Source organism: Tachypleus tridentatus, chromosome 10 (assembly GCF_004210375.1).
Source record: "Tachypleus tridentatus isolate NWPU-2018 chromosome 10, ASM421037v1, whole genome shotgun sequence".
NCBI classification, from domain to species: Eukaryota; Metazoa; Arthropoda; class Merostomata; order Xiphosura; family Limulidae; genus Tachypleus; species Tachypleus tridentatus.
In genome coordinates, this window is record NC_134834.1 from 106,844,049 (window position 1) to 106,869,139 (window position 25,091).

A 25,091-nucleotide genomic window follows, 5' to 3' on the forward strand; every position below is an offset into this window, starting at 1 on the left:
ATCAACATTATTATATCATCAAATATAAATGTTGTAGAAAACAATATAGCTTTTATTATTCTTTGATAGAACAAGAGAGGAAAAAAACCAAGAACCAATATTTTGGAAAATGACTGAACATTTATAATAAACATCTGCAACATACAAAAGGAATTACTTGATAAACTAAGCTGTTTTTTTCAATTTAAGAAATAAACCATTAAATGTTAGCTTAGCATATTTACTTTTGTCTTTAATTCTTCTCTGTTTCTTGAAAATGTAAACTATATTTATACCATAAGCTGTGATTGTAGAAACTGAAAATGTTTGTTTGGCTTTGATATAAAATTATGCCAGTGTGTGATTACAAAAAAAAATTGTATTTATGGTTTAGATAAAGTATTAACATTCATTTTTTTAGACTCAGTTTCATTATAAAACTTTTATTACTTTACCTTTTCATAATGGCTGTTATGACACATAACCAGGAACCAGGACTGGAAAGGTCAACTTCAGGTGACTGATGGTGGTTCTTGTACTTACCTGTTAGTCTTCTTGGCAGGTTATGATCATTACCATTATGCTAGAGAAAGTCCTTTGCAACTTCTCTTACTCTGCTTTCTCTCTTAACATTGTAGACTAGGTGCTAACATTGGTTTTATGCTTTTTCTGTTTTTCAATGCTGTTTTGTTTTACCTTCATTTCCTTTTATGTATTTTACTACATTTAATTTATTTTTACCTTTTTACTGGACATTTGGCACAGATAGCCTAGCTGCTTTGTGCCATGAAACACTAAATCAACCAACCAACCAATTTCATTAAGTTGCAAATAAATATAAAGGTATTTTTATAAGTAAATATGTTGTTTTTAAAATGTAGTTTATACAGAAATGTAGGCATTATTTAACATGTTAAGTATTTTTGAGTAAGAAAGGAGGAAAAAATGTTGTGTTGAATATCTGCACATTTACAAGAGTGAAGAGATATATGACACTTTGTCTTTTATTATTATTATACAGGGGCCAAGGAAACTGACTATCAGGTAGATGAAACATTGAACAATCTACCTCAGAACAAAAATGTTGTGAAAGTAAAGGGAAAAGTTTCTTGTATAGCTCGGAATGAGAAGAAAGGAGAAATCAATATTAGCCCTAATAAAATTGGCAATGTCACATTTATTAGTTGTGTAACAGGAATAACCCCCAACGGAAGTCAACCCACAGAGTCATCTCCACGAGGTACTGTTGTGATATATCTTTCTGTGATAGTAGAGTAAGTCTTGATTTGTTTTCAGTAGTAATTTCCTCCTGTTTAACAGAAACATGACAGACTTCAGATTGTTGGGTATGTCTTCACCTTAGCTTCAGTTATTCTGTCAGAAGGATTGGATGTGCTGTTTCATTCCACCTTTAATATCATGTGGGTTCCTTAGGAGGATTTGCAGCTATATCATGGGTGGTGTAGCTTCTGTCAGACTGAGGGAGTAAATGTGTGACATTAATTAATATTTTCCATATTGTTTATAACAGTTTAGATGGCTTATAGTCAATGTGTGTCACATTGTTTATAATGGTTTGAGTAGCTTGTAGTTTCAGGTCACTGAAAGTGACCATGCAGCCTTTCTCAATTAAGGTTGTGGTTGTACAACTTCTGTCAGAGCTGGTAAGAGTGGTTGTACAGCTTTTGTCAGCTGGTAAGAGTGGTTGTACAGCTTTTGTCAGCTGGTAAGAGTGGTTGTACAGCTTTTGTCAGCTGGTAAGAGTGATTGGACAGCTTTTGTCAGCTGGTAAGAGTGGTTGTACAGTTTTTGTCAGCTGGTAAGAGTGATTGGACAGCTTTTGTCAGCTGGTAAGAGTGGTTGTACAGCTTTTGTCAGCTGGTAAGAGTGGTTGTACAGCTTTTGTCAGCTGGTAAGAGTGATTGGACAGCTTTTGTCAGCTGGTAAGAGTGGTTGTACAGTTTTTGTCAGCTGGTAAGAGTGATTGGACAGCTTTTGTCAGCTGGTAAGAGTGGTTGTACAGCTTTTGTCAGCTGGTAAGAGTGATTGGACAGCTTTTGTCAGCTGGTAAGAGTGATTGGACAGCTTTTGTCAGCTGGTAAGAGTGATTGGACAGCTTTTGTCAGCTGGTAAGAGTGATTGGACAGTTTTTGTCAGCTGGTAAGAGTGATTGTACAGTTTTTGTCAGCTGGTAAGAGTGGTTGTACAGTTTTTGTCAGCTGGTAAGAGTGGTTGTACAGTTTTTGTCAGCTGGTAAGAGTGGTTGTACAGCTTTTGTCAGCTGGTAAGAGTGGTTGGACAGCTTTTGTCAGCTGGTAAGAGTGGTTGGACAGCTTTTATCAGCTGGTAAGAGTGATTGGACAGCTTTTGTCAGCTGGTAAGAGTGGTTGGACAGTTTTATCAGCTGGTAAGAGTGGTTGACAGTTTTTATCAGCTGGTAAGAGTGATTGTACAGCTTTTGTCAGCTGGTAAGAGTGATTGGACAGCTTTGTCAGCTGGTAAGAGTGATTGGACAGCTTTGTCAGCTGGTAAGAGTGGTTGTACAGCTTTGTCAGCTGGTAAGAGTGATTGGACAGCTTTTGTCAGCTGGTAGAGAGTGACAGCTTTGTCAGCTGGTAAGAGTGATTGGACAGCTTTGTCAGCTGGTAAGAGTGGTTGTACAGCTTTTGTCAGCTGGTAAGAGTGATTGGACAGCTTTTGTCAGCTGGTAAGAGTGATTGGACAGCTTTTGTCAGCTGGTAAGAGTGGTTGTATAACTTTTGTCAGCTGGTAAGAGTGGTTGTACAGCTTTGTCAGCTGGTAAGAGTGGTTGGACAGCTTTGTCAGCTGGTAAGAGTGGTTGGACAGCTTTGTCAGCTGGTAAGAGTGGTTGGACAGCTTTGTCAGCTGGTAAGAGTGATTGGACAGTTTTGTCAGCTGGTAAGAGTGGTTGTACAACTTTTGTCAGCTGGTAAGAGTGGTTGTACAACTTTGTCACTGGTAAGAGTGGTTGGACAGCTTTATCAGCTGGTAAGAGTGATTGGACAGCTTTTGTCAGCTGGTAAGAGTGGTTGGACAGCTTTTATCAGTTGGTAAGAGTGATTGGACAGCTTTTGTCAGTTGGTAAGAGTGATTGGACAGCTTTTGTCAGCTGGTAAGAGTGATTGTACAGTTTTTGTCAGCTGGTAAGAGTGGTTGTACAGCTTTTGTCAGTTGGTAAGAGTGGTTGGACAGCTTTTATCAGTTGGTAAGAGTGGTTGTACAACTTTTTTTGGTTAGTAGTAATGAGAAACTGTAGTTGGTGGGAATGACTCTACAGCTTTTATAAATATATTTATGTTCAGTGAAAGTATACATATACAATACGTTATATACTGTTACATTTTAAAGTTCTTACCTAAATTGTGTCTACATAAAGCTCAAAACAAACTGAATAGTCATTAAGTAATGTTGACATCTGTGTTATGCTATCTTGTTGCTTACACATTCTAAGTCGAGTTAATTGTAAGCTTTTTTGCAACTTTGTTGAAAATATTACAGTATTATCAAAGTGGCTGCTAATGCAGGCTGTATTTAATAAAATTCTCTTTCTTAGCTTAATGCCTTAAAATTCTTTATATAACCAGTAATAAAGTCATGAATGATTATTTGAAAACCTGACAAATTCAACATCAGCTGGTACTGTTCAGTTTACTATGTTCTCTGTATAGTAACATAGTTCAGATTGAGGTACTTTCTTATTTTATTTTCAACACTTTGCAAAGAAATTACTTCAAGCCTTAGATGCATGAAAAAGGTTTCTTTTAGTTTTTTAGTTTTCTTTTCTAACAACTTGGTTACATCTTAGTGTAAGCTACAGTTAATGGCTTGTAACTATAAATTCACCTCAGCTTTAATTAAAGATGGGAAGTATATGTCCTGGGAAATAAATAAAATAAGCTATTGTTTTACCTGGGATTAAAAGTTATTTATTGGGAAAAAAGTGTAAACATTTAGGAATTGAAAGCCACTTTGTGTGTTTTTTCAACTGTAGTTTAATTGTCAGTACAGTTGACTACATATGCCATAAATCTAATGCACTCCAGGATGTGCTCACTAATAGTAACAAAAAGATGATTAACCTTTTATTCTCCTACTAACTTATACTGTTAGTGTTATCTGTTATATTTTTATAACCTGTATAACATGCTTACAGAATTTCTCTGTTTAATCTTTTTTTAGAATAATAAGATTTATGAGAAGTTCCTTTTCTTTGAAAGCAAAATAGAAATAACTTAATGTAAATTATATGAAATTTATAATAGAATGAGATATGAACACTATTTTGAGGTAGCTATGTAGGTATCAGAGATGTTGAAAATGTATACCCGTACCTATATTTCTGTGCTTGTGTTCATTTGTTGGGAGGGGTGAAATGGTGAACATAGAAAGAATGAATGATTAATATAATACTTTATCACTAAGGGTCTTCTCTGGAAAAATTTAAGTAAGTATAAGAAATGTAGTAATTTTGAGTAGGAACCTACTTGAAACTTTATTATATATTGATTATACCTTTCTAATAACTGGAAAGTAATCCATGACCTAACTGCATGCGAGACATAGCTGTGTTGAGTCGGACATAACATGGAAAATTTAATATCATACATTGATCTTAACTAATGTATTTAACAACTAGGAAGTTTTCCATTATGTAGCTAGATGTGAGAGATATAGCAGCTTTGATATTTAGTTCTTACACAGCACATAGAGAGGAGGACAAAGAAAATTCCGTAGCTGTACCTTCTCAGATAGGTGTTACCAGAGAAGAACACTTCTTAGATGCCACTCTGCAAGCAGATGGTAAAAAAGAACTTGGCCAGCCAAAACAGAGTTCACAGCCAAACCTTGCCAAAGATTGTGTGCCAACATTACCCCAACAAAACTGGATAGATTATGATCAAAGTGGGAGAATGTCAAGTGTATTGCCAACAATGTGGTTAGGATCACAGAATGGCAGGTATTGTTAACAGAATTAAATGACCACAGCAAACATTATAACATTCAGTGTTAGGAAATTTTCAAGTTTAATTTGAAGAGAATCAACACTAGTGTTGAATTAAAAAGTGAGATAAATTTTAAAATTACAATATTTAATTATTAGAATAATAATAATAATAAAAACAAAATCTGTGTATTTGACAAGAAAAAGCAAAATAAACTAATTAAATACAGGAGATAATGCAATAGCACAATTAATTGAAAGGACTATAGAAAGTAACAATAAAATAAACATAATGTTTCACGTGACGACCAGTTAAACTTGCTGCAAAGGGCTGGAAGTTTCGGTTTTTTTCACCAATTGGCTGAATGAAAAGTAGTTATGTTTCCTCTCAAAAATTGGTTTTATTCTATCTACTTTATTAATAAGACTTGCTGTATTTCTAGAACAAATTTTTATCTCCAACTTGCTAAGAGATGCACATTATTTAACTGAGATTTGATAGTTTAAAATTTTATATCTTGTATTTTTGAAGAAGATTATACAGCATAGAGATTACTGTAATTACTTGTTAGGGAGAACATTATAAATGTTTACCATGTTTATTTCTTCAGTATTTTTGTTCATTCTACTATGGCTCAGTGGAAAACGTGTATTCATTCAGTACATCTGAAAGATTCCGTGTTGAGTATTGTGTAAGTACCATTACTTAAATTCATTTTTTGCAATATAGAATAAGATAATGATCTATGTATTGCTGTGGATAGACAGAGAAAACAACTCTATGATATATAATAGTAGCTTCAATACAGACAGAATCCCAATAGATTTATAAGTATTTTATTTTACTAAATTTTTATGTACGTCATGAAAGTATGCATTGTATAAACAAGAACTATTAAACAATTTTAAACAATAATATTTATAGTTTAAGATGTAGAATGTTGTTGCTGTTAATGTCGATTCCACGTAAAGCAACAAAAAATGCATTTCGGTCACATTTGCAGAAACAATGCTCGTATAATAAGATTATAAAATTTCCAGTTGTTATCAGTCATGCCTCAGTTTAAACTACTTTTTTTTTATCTTTGCAAAATTTAAAACTACAGAACACATGATACTAATTGAAGCATTAGGTTTGCTTTCCTGAACATGTGCAACATTTTGTTGCACAGCAAACACATACATGAGACTACAAATACACCCACCCACCAAGAAGGTGTCATCATTCATGTGATATTTATGGAAAAATAAGAAGGGGTGAAGCATATTAATGAAGATCTTTGACCTACTGACCAGGAAATAGGATGTCAGAATATTCAGTCAATACCAAATGAGCTAAGGATAAGGTAGTTGAGTGTTAATAATGTAAAATTTGATTTGGTGTACCATGTGGTGATATCTAGTCAATAATATTTTTAGAAATGTAGTGGATATTTGCATTATTTTCAAAGAAATGATGAAGCTGGAGCATAAGAAATTGACAAAGGTGTAAACAAGAAATAGACTTAACTATAAAAAAAGGTATTTCAGCCTTTACTCAACCCAACTATCCTCCTGTCTGGACATGGCTGGGGCCCTACCCTCCCCACACACCTAGAATTTTCTACCTTTAGTCTCCTGTCTGGACATGGCTGGGGCCCTACCCTCCCCACACACCTAGAATTTTCTACCTGTAGTCTCCTGTCTGGACATGGCTGGGGCCATACCCTCCCACACACCTAGAATTTTCTACCTTTTGTTTTCCTTGCTTAGTCTTGTGCCTGGTTTTCCTTGTCATTAAATTTCAAGGAAACATTTACTGCCTTACTTCTGCACAAAAAATTGATAGTGTGAAAACTGGTACGAAAAATACACATTTTTATACTTGGATATCACATTGTTAATCTTTGACATGTATTTATGTAAATATTTCTTCTTTTTTAACAGTCACATCAGAGGTAGAGTTTTTGCTGCTTTAGCAGATGGAACAGTTGCTGTTTTTCATAGAGTTAAAGGTATTGTTTTGTTTTATTACACCAACTGCTAGTTAGTAAGATTAGTTTGTGTGCATGAGAAAGAATTTATTATTAAATACATAATCAATATTTTAAAATATAGAAGCACCTTTAATAAAATCATTTTCATATAAATAAGACATTACTACAGTACTGTTGAGCTAATAGAACATATATCAAGAAGAAAAACAGGTTTTAAGGGTATTCAAGTCCTTAATAAACAGTTTAAATGTTCAGTGATTTTTCTTTGTTGTTAAACAGAAACTTTTGATATTAAAAACTATGAAGGTTTTTGGTTTTTATTGTTGTTGTTATTATGGAAAATCTTAGACTAATTTAAGCATGTTGTGAGATCTGAGACTTGAAGATAGTATACATATAATTCTTGTTTTCAGATGGGCAGTGGGACTTGTCCAACTATCACTTATTAGACCTAGGTCAGCCTCATCATTCAGTTCGATGTATGGCAGTAGTGTTCAGTAAAGTGTGGTGTGGCTATCGTAACAGGATACACATTGTAAATCCAAAATCTTTGAAAATTGTGGTGAGTTGAACTTTGTGTTATGCAGTTATTGATATTACCTTGAAATGATAGGTAACAAAATAGCTATTTTGTCTATTTTGGCAATATCTATATAGTGGAATCTCAAGAATATGATTTTCTTTTTTGTTTGTTTCTTAGAAAATTAGAGACCAATTACCATAAAATAAGATCTGTGTTTTATTCTTTCAGAAATCATTTGATGCACATCCAAGGAAGGAAAGCCAAGTGCGACAGATGGCGCATGTTGGTGAAGGGGTGTGGGTGTCAATCAGACTCGACAGCACTTTACGGCTGTACCATGCCCACACCTACCAGCATCTGCAAGATGTTGACGTAGAGCCTTATGTTAGCAAAATGTTGGGTAAGACGTGTTATTAGAGGTATAGGGTAGTAAAATCAAAATTCAAACAATTCCTTTTCTAGATTCTAAGAAACATTTTTCCAAAATTCGTATTTTGTTTGCAGTAGAATTGAGCAATGTTTTATTAATGGTTCAAGGTAAGTTGAATCATGTACAGGAGCTAATATCTTTGTCTTCTACACTTGTTCATTAAACTGAGATGCAAAACTTTCTCTCTATAAAAGTATCAAAGGTACATTTGGTTTCAATTTTTCATAAACCTTGACTAATTATTTCAGGAAAGGATGAAAAAGAGAAAACTTGAGAAACACTGAGCAGTAAGGATAGATGACACACTAGTAGAAAACTGATTCTTAACAATTTGTATTTTTATTGTTCCTGGTTACTGTTCTTTAGCTTTCATAGTTGGTCTGCCCTTAAGTTGTAGAAAGTAGGATCAACCAAAGAACATTTAAGTTGTATAAACTGAGATCATCCACAGAACATTTAATTTGTAGAAACTGCAATCATCTACAGAACATTTAAGTTGTAGAAGCTGAGATCAGCCACAGAACATTTAAGTTATAGAAGCTAAGATCAGTACAGAACATTTAAGTTGTAGAAACAGATCACCCACAGAACATTTAAATTTATAAATTGAGGTCATCCACAGAACATTTAAGTTGTAGAAACTGGGATCATCCACAGAACAGTTATGTTGTTGAAACTGGTATCAGCCACAGAATATATGTTCTTAAAATGTTTTGACAGTATCCATTTTTATAACAAGAATGGTTATTAATACTTGTCAAAGCAACAGAAAAATGAAAAAATAGTTTGTTTATTTTGTTTTTAGTAGTTATAGGATTTTTAAATAATTTTGTAAAACCTAACAATGAAGATTTTGTGAGTTAGGTGATCCTAATGAATTATATTACATACATATCTCTTTTATACAAGTACCTAAATGTATATAATTAGATTTGTTTGTGGAACCACAAAATTTTTAGGATTACCTGAAAATCATCATAATTCTTTTTTAAAAGTACAAATATAAATATATAAAGAAAGGTATAGATAAACTGTACACATACACACAGTGTATATAGTAATTGAAGTAATTTGACAACATAACATCAGAAATATGATTTATATTTTGCACTGGTTGAGATAAACAAAATATAAGATATCTGTAATAGGTTTTATAACATCAGGACTTTCATTTAACAATCATATTGTCAGAAAAACAAAACATTGTAGATGATGTAAAATAAATCAGTTTTGATACTCAAGGTGGACACAGCAGAGATAGCTCATTGTGTACCTTTGTGCTTCACTATAAAACAAAAGAAAATTTATATAAAAAGTAAACACTACAAGTCTGTGTAATGAAAGGAAGAGATTTTTAGATAAAGCATGAAACACTCCTTGAGATGCTAGTGTAAGAAAATCAAATGTAATGTTCACTGAAAGAAATACCAGTTTTAATAGTTAACAAATGTTTTTCCAGTTGATGTTTGTTAGCATAGAAATGTATTTAAAACTTAGTAACCCAAAATACTGTGATGTAGTTGCACACATAACACATTAAATCCTGCAACTATTGGCTTCTGTCATGTGCAGATGTTCACGTGTGTAGAATATTTAATTTTACAGCTAAGTCTAAACTAAGCTGATCATAAAATTAGTGATACTTTTGTACTTGAACTTAGAATTAAATTAATAGTAACTAACATTATGATTTAGCACTGTACTATGCCTATAACTAAACACATGTATGTAGTGTACAAGATAAAGACAAACTATGTTCCAAAACTACAATATGATAACTGAATTAGTTAAAGCACAGGCTTCAGTCTCTCCAACAATTTTCTAAAGGTTCTACCATTCGTAATTCAATGATCTGAGGAAAATTTTCCATTTCTTGTCTTTTTAATTCACATGTTGTGTTATTTATTAAAATATTTCACATTAATATTATATATTATATCTTAAATATTGCATGAAATATTACGTATGTTATGTGTGTCTTAATAAACAGTAAAGTATTTTAAAAATAAAATCTGTGTTATAACAGGAGCTGATATTAAAAATTTCAGTAATTTTAAAAACAACAATTATGTTATACACAGTTCTAAAAATGAGGCAGTTTCCAATCTCAAAAGTACAATAAAATAACAATATCTTACTTTTGTGAACCTGACGATGACTGAAGAAGGTCGAAACATTGTCTGCTCCTCTACATAGAATTTTCTCTACCCATACCAGCTGTTTTTACATATATATTTTTTTCTACAAGTGGGTTTTCTCATCATCACTGATTAATATCTTACTATACAAGATTAAAATTAATTATAAACTGCAATGAGACTGGAAGGTCATCTCATACAGCCTACATGTTTCCTTGTATATCAGTATGTTATCCTCAGAAGTATAATATTTCACAAACATAACCTTTATTTATACAATTATCAGTTGACCAATCTGCATAGTAAAAAATTTCCTGCCACCTGCTGACAACATTTCCATCTGATCCATCATCCTTATTTAATAATGTAAATTTACTTTTTATATTTATTTATTTCAATAAATTCATGTATGTTCGTATTAGTTAAACATCCAAGTTGTGCTAAAATAAGTTTTTTTCCCATTAAACTGTGTGTTTAGTTTCACTGATGTATTCTGCTGAAGGTGTGAGTAGTATTGTTTGTAACATTTTATATTTCTTCTATTTTGTTCTATGTAAGCTATTTGACATTCACATGATACTTTATATATACATCAAATTTTCCCATTAAATTAATCTTATCTTTAACTGTATTAAAAATCTAGCTAACTTTGTTTATCAGTTTATACATTGGAAAAATATTTGATTTTAAAAATGTGTATTTTTTTTGACAAGGTAAGTCTGATATACACCACTTTTCGGCAAATGGTTTTTACTTAGTATTTTTACCTCTATTTTTTAGATTTTTGACAGTTCTGTCAACAACATCAGAATTAAAATCTTTATGCAGTTATGTACTTTAATAATAACTCATTGTTAATATCATCCTGTTTACAACATAATTTTAGTATTCTATTATTTGAGATTTAGTGAGACAAGATTTTTAATAATTGAGATTATTACAGAAAAAGGTTTAGGATTTATATACTCTAATGTATAGAACTCACTCTGTTCACCAAGTTCCTTGCATAGGGCAAGAATCCATCACTCTGAAATTAAACATTTTATTATCTGCCAACTGAATAGTGTTTTTGTGAGTTTTTATTAATAATACATCTTGTTGCCAGGACTGTTTTAGTAAGATTTAATATGCTTTATTTAAGACTGAGTAGTCTTTTCTTTCTGTCAAGATGTTTTATTCAGAGTATTTCTTGTTGTCAGGATATATTATTATATTTAAAATGCTTCACTTAGACTGTGTAGTTTCTGTGAGATTCAAGATGCTTTATTAAGAATATCTATTGTTTCCAAGACAAGTACAATAAGATTTAAAATGCTTCACTTACAGCTGAGTAGTGTTTTTGTGACTCAAGAGCTTAGAATGTTTTGTAAAGAATATTTCTCATGTGAAAAACTTCATGAAGATATATTTGTAAATTTTCTTACATATGTTAAATCATCTGTATTCTCTTAATTTATTTATACCTGTGGGATTAGTAGTAACTTTAAAAGCCAACATATTTAGAAATTGTTAGTTCTATTTTACTAAGTGTTGTTTTTTTTTTCTTTTGCTTCACATGTTTTCTCACAAAATGTATTTTGTAATGCTCAGTGTTGTTTCATAAGTCACAAAATGTATTTTGTAATGCTAATTGTTGTTTTACAGGTCACAAAATGTATTTTGTAATGCTAATTGTTGTTTTACAGGTCACAAAATGTATTTTGTAATGCTAATTGTTGTTTTACAGGTTACAAAATGTATTTTGTAATGCTAATTATTGTTTTACAGGTCACAAAATGTATTTTGTAATGCTAATTATTGTTTTACAGGTCACAAAATGTATTTTGTAATGCTAATTGTTGTTTTACAGGTCACAAAATGTATTTTGTAATGCTAATTGTTGTTTTACAGGTCACAAAATGTATTTTGTAATGCTAATTGTTGTTTTACAGGTCACAAAATGTATTTTGTAATGCTAATTGTTGTTTTACAGGTCACAAAATGTATTTTGTAATGCTAATTGTTGTTTTACAGGTCACAAAATGTATTTTGTAATGCTAATTGTTGTTTTACAGGTCACAAAATGTATTTTGTAATGCTAATTGTTGTTTTACAGGTCACAAAATGTATTTTGTAATGCTAATTATTGTTTTACAGGTCACAAAATGTATTTTGTAATGCTAATTGTTGTTTTATAGGTACTGGCAAGCTAGGATTTTCTTTTATTCGTATTACAGCCCTTTTAGTTTCATGTAATCGCCTCTGGATGGGAACAGGCAATGGGGTTACAATATCTGTACCTCTTTCCGAAGGTAAAAATGTGTTTAAGATATAAATGTAATAATTTATCTGTGTTCTCATGTAATGACATTTATTTAATTGTTTTTTAAAATAAATGAAAAAATGGTTTTTAAAAAGATGTATAATTTTTTACTTCTTATTAAGTAATACTCTATTTAAGTTTAACCTTTTTGAGGTTAAAGTATCATGACTGAAAGATGGAACAAAAATGGATAAGCAGTTCTTCTCACTCAAATTAAATTTTGTTTTTAATCGTACAAAATACTAGGTGTAAAACTTCAGAAAAATATTTTACAGTGCTAGAAAAAAGTATTGCATCACACTTTTTTGGCTCGTAATTTTTTTATAAGATTGTCCATTGTGGGAGTGTCAGAACCAGTGTAAAATGTTTATGGACGTTTTGTGGTGTAAGCTGACTCTTGTTTAAGTTTTCCAATTACATATATGCATCTCCATTAATAAATCAGCTGTGACTTACAGCAGATGATCAACAAATACTAAAATGTTCTCTCAGTAAGAAAACCTAAGTTTAAAGGTAACACCTCTAATATAACTGACAGGAAGTGGTAACAGATTCTGTTTCTTTGATTGTGCCTTCTCTGGCCTTGATAACTGCTCAACATTGCCAGGGCATAGAGTACACAAGGGACTGAATGTAAGGAAGGCTCATTTCATGATGTATATGCTGATTATGGCTTCCTATAGTTCCAAGGTGCTTCTCAGTTTTTGCTCTTATACTCTATAATCTATTACCTACCAGTAGTTTTCAGTATGATTGAGATCTGGGTTGTTGCCTGGCCAGGCAACAATACATGAGATGTATTTTAAACACACACACAGTGTAATAAAACGTGAGATGTATTTTAAATACGCACATGGTGAAATAATACGTGAGATGTATTTTAAATACTCACATGGTGTAATAAAACGTGAGATGTATTTTAAATACTCACATGGTGAAATAATACGTGAGATGTATTTTAAATACGCACATGGTGAAATAAAACGTGAGATGTATTTTAAATACTCACATGGTGTAATAAAACGTGAGATGTATTTTAAATACTCACATGGTGAAATAATACGTGAGATGTATTTTAAATACACACATGGTGAAATAAAACGTGAGATGTATTTTAAATACGCACATGGTGAAATAAAACGTGAGATGTATTTTAAATACTCACATGGTGTAATAAAACGCGGAGATGTATTTTAAATACTCACATGGTGAAATAACACGCGAGATGTATTTTAAATACTCACATGGTGAAATAAAACGTGAGATGTATTTTAAATACGCACATGGTGAAATAAAACGTGAGATGTATTTTAAATATGCACATGGTGAAATAAAACGTGAGATGTATTTTAAATACTCACATGGTGAAATAATACGTGAGATGTATTTTAAATATGCACATGGTGAAATAAAACGTGAGATGTATTTTAAACACACACACATGGTGAAATAAAGTCTGAGATGTATTTTAAATACTCACATGGTGAAATAATACGTGAGATGTATTTTAAATACTCACATGGTGAAATAAAACGTGAGATGTATTTTAAACATGCACATGGTGAAATAAAACGTGAGATGTATTTTAAAACACACACATGGTGAAATAAAGTCTGAGATGTATTTTAAGTGCACACACAGTGAAATAAAACCTCAATTGTATTTTAAACACACACACACACACACAGAAAAAATAATGTAATATAGATACTTCAGAATTATACATAAGTAGGATTGAAAAATGATACAATGTGGATAGTTGAGTGGGAGTGAAAATAATACAGTATGTGTGCTTTAAAGGATATACTGCAGTGGGTATAGCAAAATGAATTGTAGTTATTCATGTTTATTAAATATAGAAAATCTATTTAGTTTTTCATGTAGGTTATATCATATCTAAAATGTGGTAACATTAAAGTGTTTGAAAGTTGTTGTTTTATCAGGTATAGTATTTCACAAAAAAGCTAATTCATGTGCTCAGGTTGTTAAATATTTTTAATTTCTAAAGATCCACTTGCAAAATATTATATTTATTACAAGTATTCATACAATAATTTGATCTTGGTTTTTGTGGTTTATTATTCATGTTTAATGGGATGATGGGTAAGGAAGACTCTTGAAATATAATGCCAGTCATTCAACTGAAGTACTAATTCGATAATGGATATAGCTGTTTAAATTTATCTTATTTTAAAAATTTAAAATATAAAAATGCTTAAATAAGATTTTATAACAGATTAACGATAGTATACTTGTGTTATTTGTTCTGTTTGACCATGTAGCATACAAGCAACCAGCAGCTGAGACTGAAGTGAAAACACCAGGTGGGATGATGAGAGTTTTTGGTGATAGCAATGAAAATGTTACTCCGGATAGCTTTATCCCATACTGTTCTATGACTCAAGCTCAGCTGTCTTTCCATGGTCATCGAGATTCTGTTAAATTTTTTGTAGCGGTACCAGGTACTTAATTATTTCAATTTTGAACAACAGTTTAGTTGTATATGACCTTTAAAAATGTGTAAGTGGTACAGTTGGTGTTATTTTATACAGTTTTGGAGAAACTGAACACATATATCAATATAAAATATTTATTTTTATTTAGAGGTTGTACAAACAATATCTATTGTCAGCTGAATGTTTCCCATGCTTCTTACACTACACAATAAAACCTTTTTATTTAACAGAACTATTTTATTAAGAATATTACCTTTACAATACTTGCCATGTTTTAGCATATTCAGCTAGTTTTTATTGTTCTTGGAGAAATATTTTTTTTACTAAAACTACTATATTAAGAATATTACCTTTACAACATGGCACTTCATAAACAATACTCACCATATTTTGACATCTTGATGTAGTTTTCTTAGTGTTGGAGAAACACATTTTTTTACTAGAACCACTTTATCAAGTCACGTTTACAACATGAATAACAGTATTGTTGGGGAGTACATAAAGTTATCTTAGAGTAGAAAACATTCACTTTATTTTCAATATTGATATTATTGGTGTGTTCAATGAGTGATCCAAAAAACAGTCATCATTTTCTTTATAACTGAGGGTGCATGGTAAGTTATCTAGGAAATACACTCTTATCAGTTGTTGTGGTGTGCAGTTAGTGATACAGAAAATATTTGTAACTGACTGATGAAGAGACAGCTACAACCAGAGCCAAACGAAACAGTTTATTAAATATAACAACAGAAATCCAAACAAAAATCTTTAAAACAACTACAATTCGAATTTTAACACTTACAGAAAAACAAATACTTAGTAAACACATGCCTAGCCAGGACTAGGTATAAACATTAATAAACAATAAAACATGAATAATTAATTTATATAAATATCAAAAGAATTAGGAAAAGAACCAGAAGAATTAAAAACCTAATTAGCCAGGTAATAACACAATGTTTCAAAATTAAACCACTTTTTAATATCAAGATAAATATTCAGATATAATTAGAAATATTTCTAACTGCATCTCAAAAAGTAACTCAATTCTGAGAAAGAAGGAAGACTTTATGTATTCGGTAGTTAAACAATCATGTTACATCTCATGTGTCTAGCTATTACCATAAATATACATAACTTTTCACAACAATAATATGTCACCACTATGGGAAGCTTGAGCGAATCTTGTAATATGTACATACAGGAGGTGGACAAAAAGAAAAGTGGGCCTTTTAAGAAAATGTTAATTTATTATAACTTTTATTAGATAACAGAATAATACATAAAACTATATGTTTTTAGAGTGCATCTGATGAGATCTGTTCATATATAATCTAATATTCTAATTGTAACACTGGCTTTCATAAATACCTGGATTTTTCATGATTTTAGTTACATGTTCTCGTAAAAGGTGTTGTACACCTGCTGTAGTTTCTTAGATCTTCTTATTTCAATTAGTCTATAAAATGATCAAACAAGTTCTAGAGAACAGTAGCTTTGTTTTCAATATTGTTGGAGTGTACAGTAAGTTATCTAGAGAACAGTTATTTTGTTTTCAGTATTGTTGGAATCTACAGTAAGTTATCTAGAGAACAGTCACTTTGTTTTCAGTATTGTTGGAGTGTACAGTAAGTTATCTAGAGAACAGTCATTTTATTTTCAGTATTGTTGGAGTGTACAGTAAGTTGTCCAGAGAACAGTCATTTTGTTTTCAGTATTGTTGGAGTGTACAGTAAGTTATCTAGAAAACAGTCACTTTGTTTTCAGTATTGTTGGAGTGTACAGTAAGTTATCTAGAGAACAGTCATTTTGTTTTCAGTATTGTTGGAATGTACAGTAAGTTATCTAGAGAACAGTCATTTTGTTTTCAGTATTGTTGGAGTGTACAGTAAGTTATCTAGAGAACAGTCATTTTGTTTTCAGTATTGTTGGAGTGTACAGTAAGTTATCTAGGGAACAGTCATTTTGTTTTCAGTATTGTTGGAGTGTACAGTAAGTTATCTAGAGAACAGTCATTTTGTTTTTAGTATTGTTGGAGTGTACAGTAAGTTGTCCAGAAACAGTCATTTTGTTTTCAGTATTGTTGGAGTGTACAGTAAGTTGTCCAGAGAACAGTCACTTTGTTTTCAGTATTGTTGGAGTGTACAGTAAGTGAATATAGAATGTTCACTTAGATTTTGTTTTTTGGTAATGTCCCTACCTAACTATGTTGATTAGCAAAACTGTGTCACCAATCTGCCAGTGGAATGCTTTTCATGAAAATTCAAGTTTGAAAATAGTTATAAATTAAATGTTTATGGTGAACAATAATGATTATCACCTAACTTTAGAAGTGGATTGATCCTTTGATGAACATGTTTTAACTTAACTTTTCAAAAATTTCTATTATTTTAATCTTACTTGTATGAAAAAAGTGTCCATGATATGAAGTGCTGATCTTATTTTAAAGGTCAAGGTGTAATGAATACAACTACAACACTTAGTAATGCTGGTGACAGTACCACAAACTCTGAAGGAAATTCTGACAGTTTAAAATCTAGATATATGTTAGTCATCTCAGGAGGAGAAGGTTATATTGACTTTCGCATTGGTAAGTTTATTAATTTTCTCCTTTTAGGAGATATATAATTTCCTGATTATAAAATGGTATTCTCACATACATTCTGGATAAAAATAAAATCTAAATATACAGTGAGTGATTATGCCTTTTAAATATATATATTAATTATTTCTTAATGATCTGGCATGAAATTACTTTGAAGGTTCATGTGTATGTGTTTACATCTTATAATACAGTAATGAGCTAACAACTATGCATACTTCTACAACCTTATTGTTTTAATGTGTGGACACAGAACTTTGAAACCATTACTTTAACTGTATAAATCATAAATGTGCATTACAGTAATAGCTGTATGTGAAATATCCTATTCTCGGCTAAATGTTTCATCTGTGAAGTTGTTGTTGAGCATTAACAAAACATGGTGGTCATTTCTAAGAGTTAATATGATAGTAAATAAATTAAGGTGTTTTTGGACATATTCTCCTATTTCAAGAATTCCACTACAAAAAGTGATTCTGCATAGTTTATTTGTGGATAAAATGGAATAAGCTTATGATATTGTTACACCTCTTGTAATGTTAAAGTATATTACAAAATTTTATTGATATATATTCAAGTCTCTATATAATAGATATGCTACTTGGTACTGCTATTTTATGTTTTACTGTATTTGTATAATCGTAAGAACCACCTGCTGTATTTTACTGATAAGCTTGTCAATCCTTGTGTGTATTTCATCCCTGTATCACTGATACAGTGTATTTACACTTCTTGTTTGAACTCTTTAATCTACAGTTTCTCTTAAATATGATAAGGAATGTGTAGTTGATTTGTTTAGGCTTAACAGTTTTAATAACTACTTACATTTAAATAGATTGAAGTCTCCAAAATTTTAAAAATAAAGAGAAAAATTATCATTTACATTTAATCTTTTTATTGTATATAAATCATCAATGAAAACGTAATCCTTGTAAATTGTCAGACCTTTGCTATACAAATCTGGTTGATAAACTAGTTTTATTAATAATAACAGTGGGAAAAAATAAACAAATATTGTAAAGTATTGAATAAGTTTGGAGTGCTACTTACTTCAACTTATCTGTGTCATATAGTAGTAACATCTGTTATGGAAGAAGGCAATACTGCATGCTGGTTTACTTCTGTACTTGCAGCCAATTAACATCATATCTTTTGTAATGTATATAAAGTAGAAAAACTTAAAACAAGTGTAATCCAGCAGTCAGAAAAATAATCATAACTGGAAAGCACAGTTGAAAGCTAACATACAATATCAGACATGTATTATGAAGAAAATCAGTTTCAGTATTGAATGATTGTTTAAAACCTGCACATGATATTATACTTGAACATACAGGATATTCTAGATTTGTATGAATATATTTCTGTAATAGGGTGCTGGATTCTAAGTTTATGATTTGGATACAGTTTTAATGCATAATAGTATGGATAGTAGGGTTCTGGTGACTGGCTATCTTATCTTTTATCAGTAATTCTAGCCTTCTTAGCTTTACTGTAAATACAAAACTCATGACAAGCACATATTAAACCAGTATATAAGATAACTCAAAGAAGTTTAACAAATCTCAGATGCTTTATTAGCAGTTAACTTAACCTTTTTAGTGTGTAATTATATTTTAGGTGGGATCTTGAAGTGTAAATTATCCACTAAAAAATGAAATGTAGAATTTGACCTTTCTTAGTACAGTATCATGATCTACTAGTTGTTTTTTCACGCACGATACCAAGGCAGAAACTTTGAGGATGTGTGAGTATTCCAACTGTCACACTACGAGGAAATGTGCAGTAAATCCAACTGTAGCATCCAAAGGGCTATAAGTGTCAAGTTAGATAAATCTGACTGTAGCATCCAAAGGGCTATAAGTGTCAAGTTAGATAAATCTGACTGTAGCATCCAAAGGGCTATAAGTGTCAAGTTAGATAAATCTGACTGTAGCATCCAAAGGGCTATAAGTGTCAAGTTAGATAAATCCAACTGTAGCATCCAAAGGGCTATAAGTGTCAAGTTAGATAAATCCAACTGTAGCATCCAAAGGGCTATAAGTGTCAAGTTAGATAAATCTGACTGTAGCATCCAAAGGGCTATAAGTGTCAAGTTAGATAAATCTGACTGTAGCATCCAAAGGGCTATAAGTGTCAAGTTAGATAAATCTGACTGTAGCATCCAAAGGGCTATAAGTGTCAAGTTAGATAAATCTGACTGTAGCATCCAAAGGGCTATAAGTGTCAAGTTAGATAAATCCAACTGTAGCATCCAAAGGGCTATAAGTGTCAAGTTAGATAAATCCAACTGTAGCATCCAAAGGGCTATAAGTGTCAAGTTAGATAAATCTGACTGTAGCATCCAAAGGGCTATAAGTGTCAAGTTAGATAAATCTGACTGTAGCATCCAAAGGGCTATAAGTGTCAAGTTAGATAAATCTGACTGTAGCATCCAAAGGGCTATAAGTGTCAAGTTAGATAAATCCAACTGTAGCATCCAAAGGGCTATAAGTGTCAAGTTAGATAAATCCAACTGTAGCATCCAAAGGGCTATAAGTGTCAAGTTAGATAAATCTGACTGTAGCATCCAAAGGGCTATAAGTGTCAAGTTAGATAAATCTGACTGTAGCATCTGAATGGTTAAAAGTAACTGTTTCTTGAGTAAAGGTTAAAAGAAATGTGATGTAAGGAATTTCATTTATTATAGGTGATGGAGCTGATGATGACAAAAGTAGTGGAGTGCTCAAATCTTCAGGGGAAAAGAAAACACATCATAGCCAATCAAAGGAGGACAGAAGTCACCTAATTGTTTGGCAAGTAGCCCATGGCTGATGAAGTGGAAACCTCACTCTACAGTCATCATGCTTAAGTTAAATTTATCATTGTGATTTACTCTCAGCTGTATCTTTATCTCTAATATTTATTTCTTAGATAAAGTGAATATAGTGTTGCATATAAAATGTGCTTACAAATACTTCTTTCAGATATTGTGAACATTTTGTACATAGATTTAAATTATCACTAATGTTCAATTTGTAGAATTAATGTATATGACTTTGCATTAACTAAAACTGTGGACATGCTTCTACTGGGTTTAAGTTGTTTCTTTGACAGAATTTTAATTATATACATTTGTAAGTTTTTACCCAATTGATGTAAATGGTTCATTTCCATATATTTTGCTAAGATACTTGTTTAATGTTTTATGCATATTTGAGTGTATGTAGGCCCCCAGTGGGTCAAAAGTAAGTTTACAGTCTCAGAATGCCAAAATCTGTGGTTTAGTTCCCTATGGTGGACATGTATGTTTTTATATGCCTGAAATTTCATATCAAATTTTATTTAATATATATATATTTAAAGATGTAATTAATAGACCTTGTTTTTGTGGCTGGTTTATTTTGCCATTTTTGGTTTATTACATTTTGTACTTGAACCAACACTTGACCACCTTATTTCAAGTGTTGTGAATTTTGCTTACTTACCAAATTTTTGTACTTCATTCTAAATATCAAAAGTAGCTTAGAATTCTCTAAAGATAAAGAGTGAAGTTTAATTATGGGAAAAAATAAACTATTTGATGTTGTAAAGAAAATAAAAGAAAACTACAAAGTAGAACTTGTGAAATTTCTGTATTCATGTTACTTTAAGACAGTTTTTGTCTTCTTCTTTGATCTATTATATATTAAGATTGAAGAAATGTTAGTTATGTATAAATTAAATGTATGGTTCAAATGATGAACCAACATATATTTAAATTGCTTCTTATGCGTATTTACCTTGGCATAATTGCTAAACGTTGGAAGAGGTCCATGAAACTATGTAAAGAGAAGGGTTTTCAAAGTACTGTGTTTTGTCAGTAAATAAATTATTAGTTAGAAAATATAAAAGTATTGTTTTTAATAATTTTACTCGTATGTGACACAACAAGTTAAAAATACCAAATATTAAAAACACTAACTCATTTCCAAGGCCCGGCGTGGCCAAGCGTGTTAAGGCATGCGACTCGTAATCTGAGGGTCGCGGGTTCACATCCCGGTCGCGCCAAACATGCTCGCCCTCCCAGCCGTGGGGGTGTTATAATGTGATGGTCAATCCCACTATTTGTTGGTAAAAGAGTAGCTCAAGAGTTGGCAGTGGGTGGTGATGACTAGCTGCCCTTCCTCTAGTCTTACACTGCTAAATTAGGGACAGCTAGCACAGATAGCCCTCGAGTAGCTTTGTGCGAAATTCCAAAACAATCAAACAAACTCATTTCCAGTTTAAAAAACTTTTTATTTTTACACCACCAGTTGTATTAAACTAGTGGACACTATTACAAGAAATTATAATAAACTCAGATTCACTTGCAAAATAATATTTTTAATAAAGTGATGAAAGTATTGCAAACAACATGTTTTTAGTATAAATTAATGCAACCCCTAACTTTCTGAAAAAGAATATTGTAAACCAACAGCTGCAGTGAAACTGATGTAAAATTGTAAAAGGAACATGACCTGTAATTAACCATTTTATTAATTAGTAAAAAAAAATTAAAAACATAACATTTATACAGGTTAAATGTGATAATAGATTGCATTATTGTAAAAACTTGTAAATGTATTGACAGGACATACACAGTTTCAAAAATAATATTTATTTTAGAAAACAAGGACAAGAATTTCTGTTATTGTGATAAACTTTGACCATTTAATGAAGCTTAAGTTCACAATATATGAACCTTAAAACATAATTGTTGATATTTTATATAGAATATATCTATTTAATTAAAAGTTTCTGATTGAGAACACAATGGAAATGTCTGTAATCTGTGTCATTAGTATAAAAAACATGTTTAAACAAAGTTCAGTAAAATATCAAACCCTGTATTCAAGTTTTACAAACATCAGTGTAGAAAATATTTTGCTTTGTCTTTTTGCCAACTATAACATATCTCAGTATTTGATCCTTAAAGAACATCCTTCCACACCCACTCTTGGAAAAGTAAAAAATAATAACCCACCCTTAAACTTCTGTAAAGTACTGGCTTCCACTACTTATAATGGCATTTTATTCCATAAGCCATTGATTTGTTACAAAAATAAAATTCTCCAAATTTGAACATTCTCTGTCTTTTCTAAATTTTCATCTTGTGTCCTGTAATCCAACTATTTTCAGAATATTGTATAAAGGGTGCTTGATTTGCAATCTGAGGATTGCAGATATGAATTCCTATCCTGCCAAACATGCTCACTCTGTCATTATAATGTGATGGTCAATCCCACTATGTGTTGGTATAAGAATAACCCAAGAGTTGGTGGTGGGTGTTGATGACTAGCTGCCTACCCTCTGGACTTTAATTACTAAATTAGGGATGGTTAGTGAAGACAGCCCTTGTGTAGCTTTGTGGAAAATTCAGAACAAACCTCAGAAGAAGGTAAGTTATGAAACTGTAACCCACTCTTACAAGACAACCTTATCATCATGTAATAACCATCCTCTTAACCTTTTCCAATCAGTCACTATCCTTTCTTAGATGGGGAGACAAAACTGTATATAGGATTGTAATTGAAGCATAATTAGTGAATTGTATAAAAAAATAATTACCTCTTTTGACTTGTAATCAGTACGTTCCACAAATACACCCGAAATTCTGTTAACTTTACTACTAGTCTAATATATAAATATGTTACTCATTGCTGTCTTCTTGTATTACAGTAGTTTTTATTTTGAACTTATCCTTTGTTCTTTGTTTTGTACAGGGTTTGAATAACATAGGGTAGAGATAGCTGTTAAGTTCATCTCAATCTAACCACCACTGTTTATCTTGTTGGTCTTTAAGGATTAATACTTGTTTTTCCTGTATATGATCTTACTGTAATTGTGCTAGTCATACAAAAATGTCAACAGTAATTTCCTTCAAGGTTAGAACAAGTGATGTTTCAAAGGTACAGCCTTTTCTGTAGTTGAATGGGATTGAACAAATAAGGTGACAGTGGAATCAATCTGGATAAGTATATTGTCTCTTACAATGTACAGAACTTTATACAGTCTGATACGCAACTTTAAAAAAGAAGTAATCTTTTAAAAAACTCATAAAAGTGAAATTGAGTATCAAAAACAAGTCTAAATAAATATTGTTGAATTCATATTTGGAAGTAGGGTGTTATTCTATAATAAATAACCTGATTGGATCTCCTATTATTCTGAAGATCTATCCAATCATTATCAAGCAAAATCAGTGTGATTGCAATATACCACATTATTAACAGAGCATTATCTGATTACTTGGGTGACTTATCCAAGATACGGACAATGTCTCACCCAAATATATTTTATACAGTCTACCTTTTTATTTATTTTTTTATTACTTTTTGAAGACATCTTGAAAGTTTGATTGTTTCAAAGTGAGAACTTAATTATGTCAGCAAAATTACTTCAAAAGAGTGTTTGTTTCCAAATGAGAATCAAATTAGCTAGGTCGTTTGGTAATTATAGCTTGTATTTTTCAATATCGGAAATTCCTAATTATTGCAAAAATCTGGCACTTTGTTGCATAAAATTGGCGTTTCATTAGAAAGAAATAGTTTTGTTTTAATAAAACAACTCTCAAACACATTTTTAAGTTGAGTACAAGAGAATAAAAATTTTCAATAATGGTTGGAGAACAAAAGACATAGAAAAAACACAATTTTGTATAAACACAAAAAAAATATGATGATTCGATTCATGTAAAGAAAAATTTAGAACAAATTCCTACAATTGACACATTTCTCAAAAACTTCTTAAATATTTATAATTAGAGTAATATTTGTGATTGATTACCACATTCAAGTCTTACAATTTTTCACCCGCCACACCAAATATGCTCACCCTTTCAGCCGTGGAGGTGTTATAAAATTATGGTCAATTCCACTATTTGTTGGTAAAAGAGTAGCTCAAGAGTTGACAGTGGGTGGTGATGACTAGCTGTCTTCTCTCTAAGTTTTACACTGCTAAATTAGGGCAGATAGTCCTTGTGTAGCTTTGCACGAAATTCAAAACAAACCAATTTTTCACAAAGTATGAATTTTTTGCTTTATCAAAGTAACACCATTTTTTTACAGAATTATATATTTATGAATAGGAATGCAACATCAAACATTAGATTGTTTTAAAGCGAGAGTCATGGAGGTGAGACATTGTATTGGATCGGAGTTATCCACCATTAAGCCTGGATCCTTTTCTTCAGTCACTCTATACAGTTTGCTTAGATTACATTAACCTTGTGATATAAATTATGGTAACTCAGATGGATCTCTTTAAATTTACTATAGTTAAAGGTTATTTTATAAATATATGTCCAATTTACCAGTTGATTCGAATCATTCTTTAACACTTCAATAATCACAATACAATTAGAACAGGCATCGACAAATCCCGTGTATCAGGTCGTCATAGGAACTAAAAATTTCATTGTGGTGTCTTGTGCTTTTTACTATTTATTCATGCATGTGGCATGAAATTTTATGTAACGTATTTTGTAAATATATTTTCGCTTGCAAAGCTTTCGTTAGGGCCTCTCAAAACCATGGGGAAGCACCAACAAAGAGCCCCACTGAATCACACAGAGAGAAAAAAATAAATATAACTCAAAAACGTTTTCTCATGGGATTCCGATCACAGGTATATGCTGTATTGGCTTACTTTAGTGAGGTGTTTATAAAACAGAATAGTTTTTCATATGTTATATTTGATTCATGTATCGAAGAGGAAGAAACT

The 25,091-nt window shown here is 31.3% G+C and overlaps 1 protein-coding gene across 16 annotated transcripts in view; it reads left to right on the forward strand.

Moving 5' to 3' along the window:
• Positions 1-21,241, forward strand: part of LOC143230047 (C-Jun-amino-terminal kinase-interacting protein 4-like) — a 100,640-nt gene extending 79,399 nt beyond the window's left edge. For all 16 annotated transcript variants that reach the window (XM_076463023.1, XM_076463011.1, XM_076463012.1 and 13 more), the window contains 10 exons: positions 1,001-1,219; positions 4,702-4,957; positions 5,554-5,634; positions 6,869-6,936; positions 7,332-7,480; positions 7,670-7,841; positions 12,187-12,300; positions 14,594-14,773; positions 17,217-17,357; positions 20,059-21,241. In XM_076463023.1, coding sequence (XP_076319138.1) covers positions 1,001-1,219; positions 4,702-4,957; positions 5,554-5,634; positions 6,869-6,936; positions 7,332-7,480; positions 7,670-7,841; positions 12,187-12,300; positions 14,594-14,773; positions 17,217-17,357; positions 20,059-20,183 — 1,505 coding nt within the window. In that variant the 3' untranslated portion in view covers positions 20,184-21,241. The remainder of the gene's footprint in view (positions 1-1,000; positions 1,220-4,701; positions 4,958-5,553; positions 5,635-6,868; positions 6,937-7,331; positions 7,481-7,669; positions 7,842-12,186; positions 12,301-14,593; positions 14,774-17,216; positions 17,358-20,058) is intronic.
• The last annotated feature ends 3,850 nt before the right edge of the window (positions 21,242-25,091 follow it).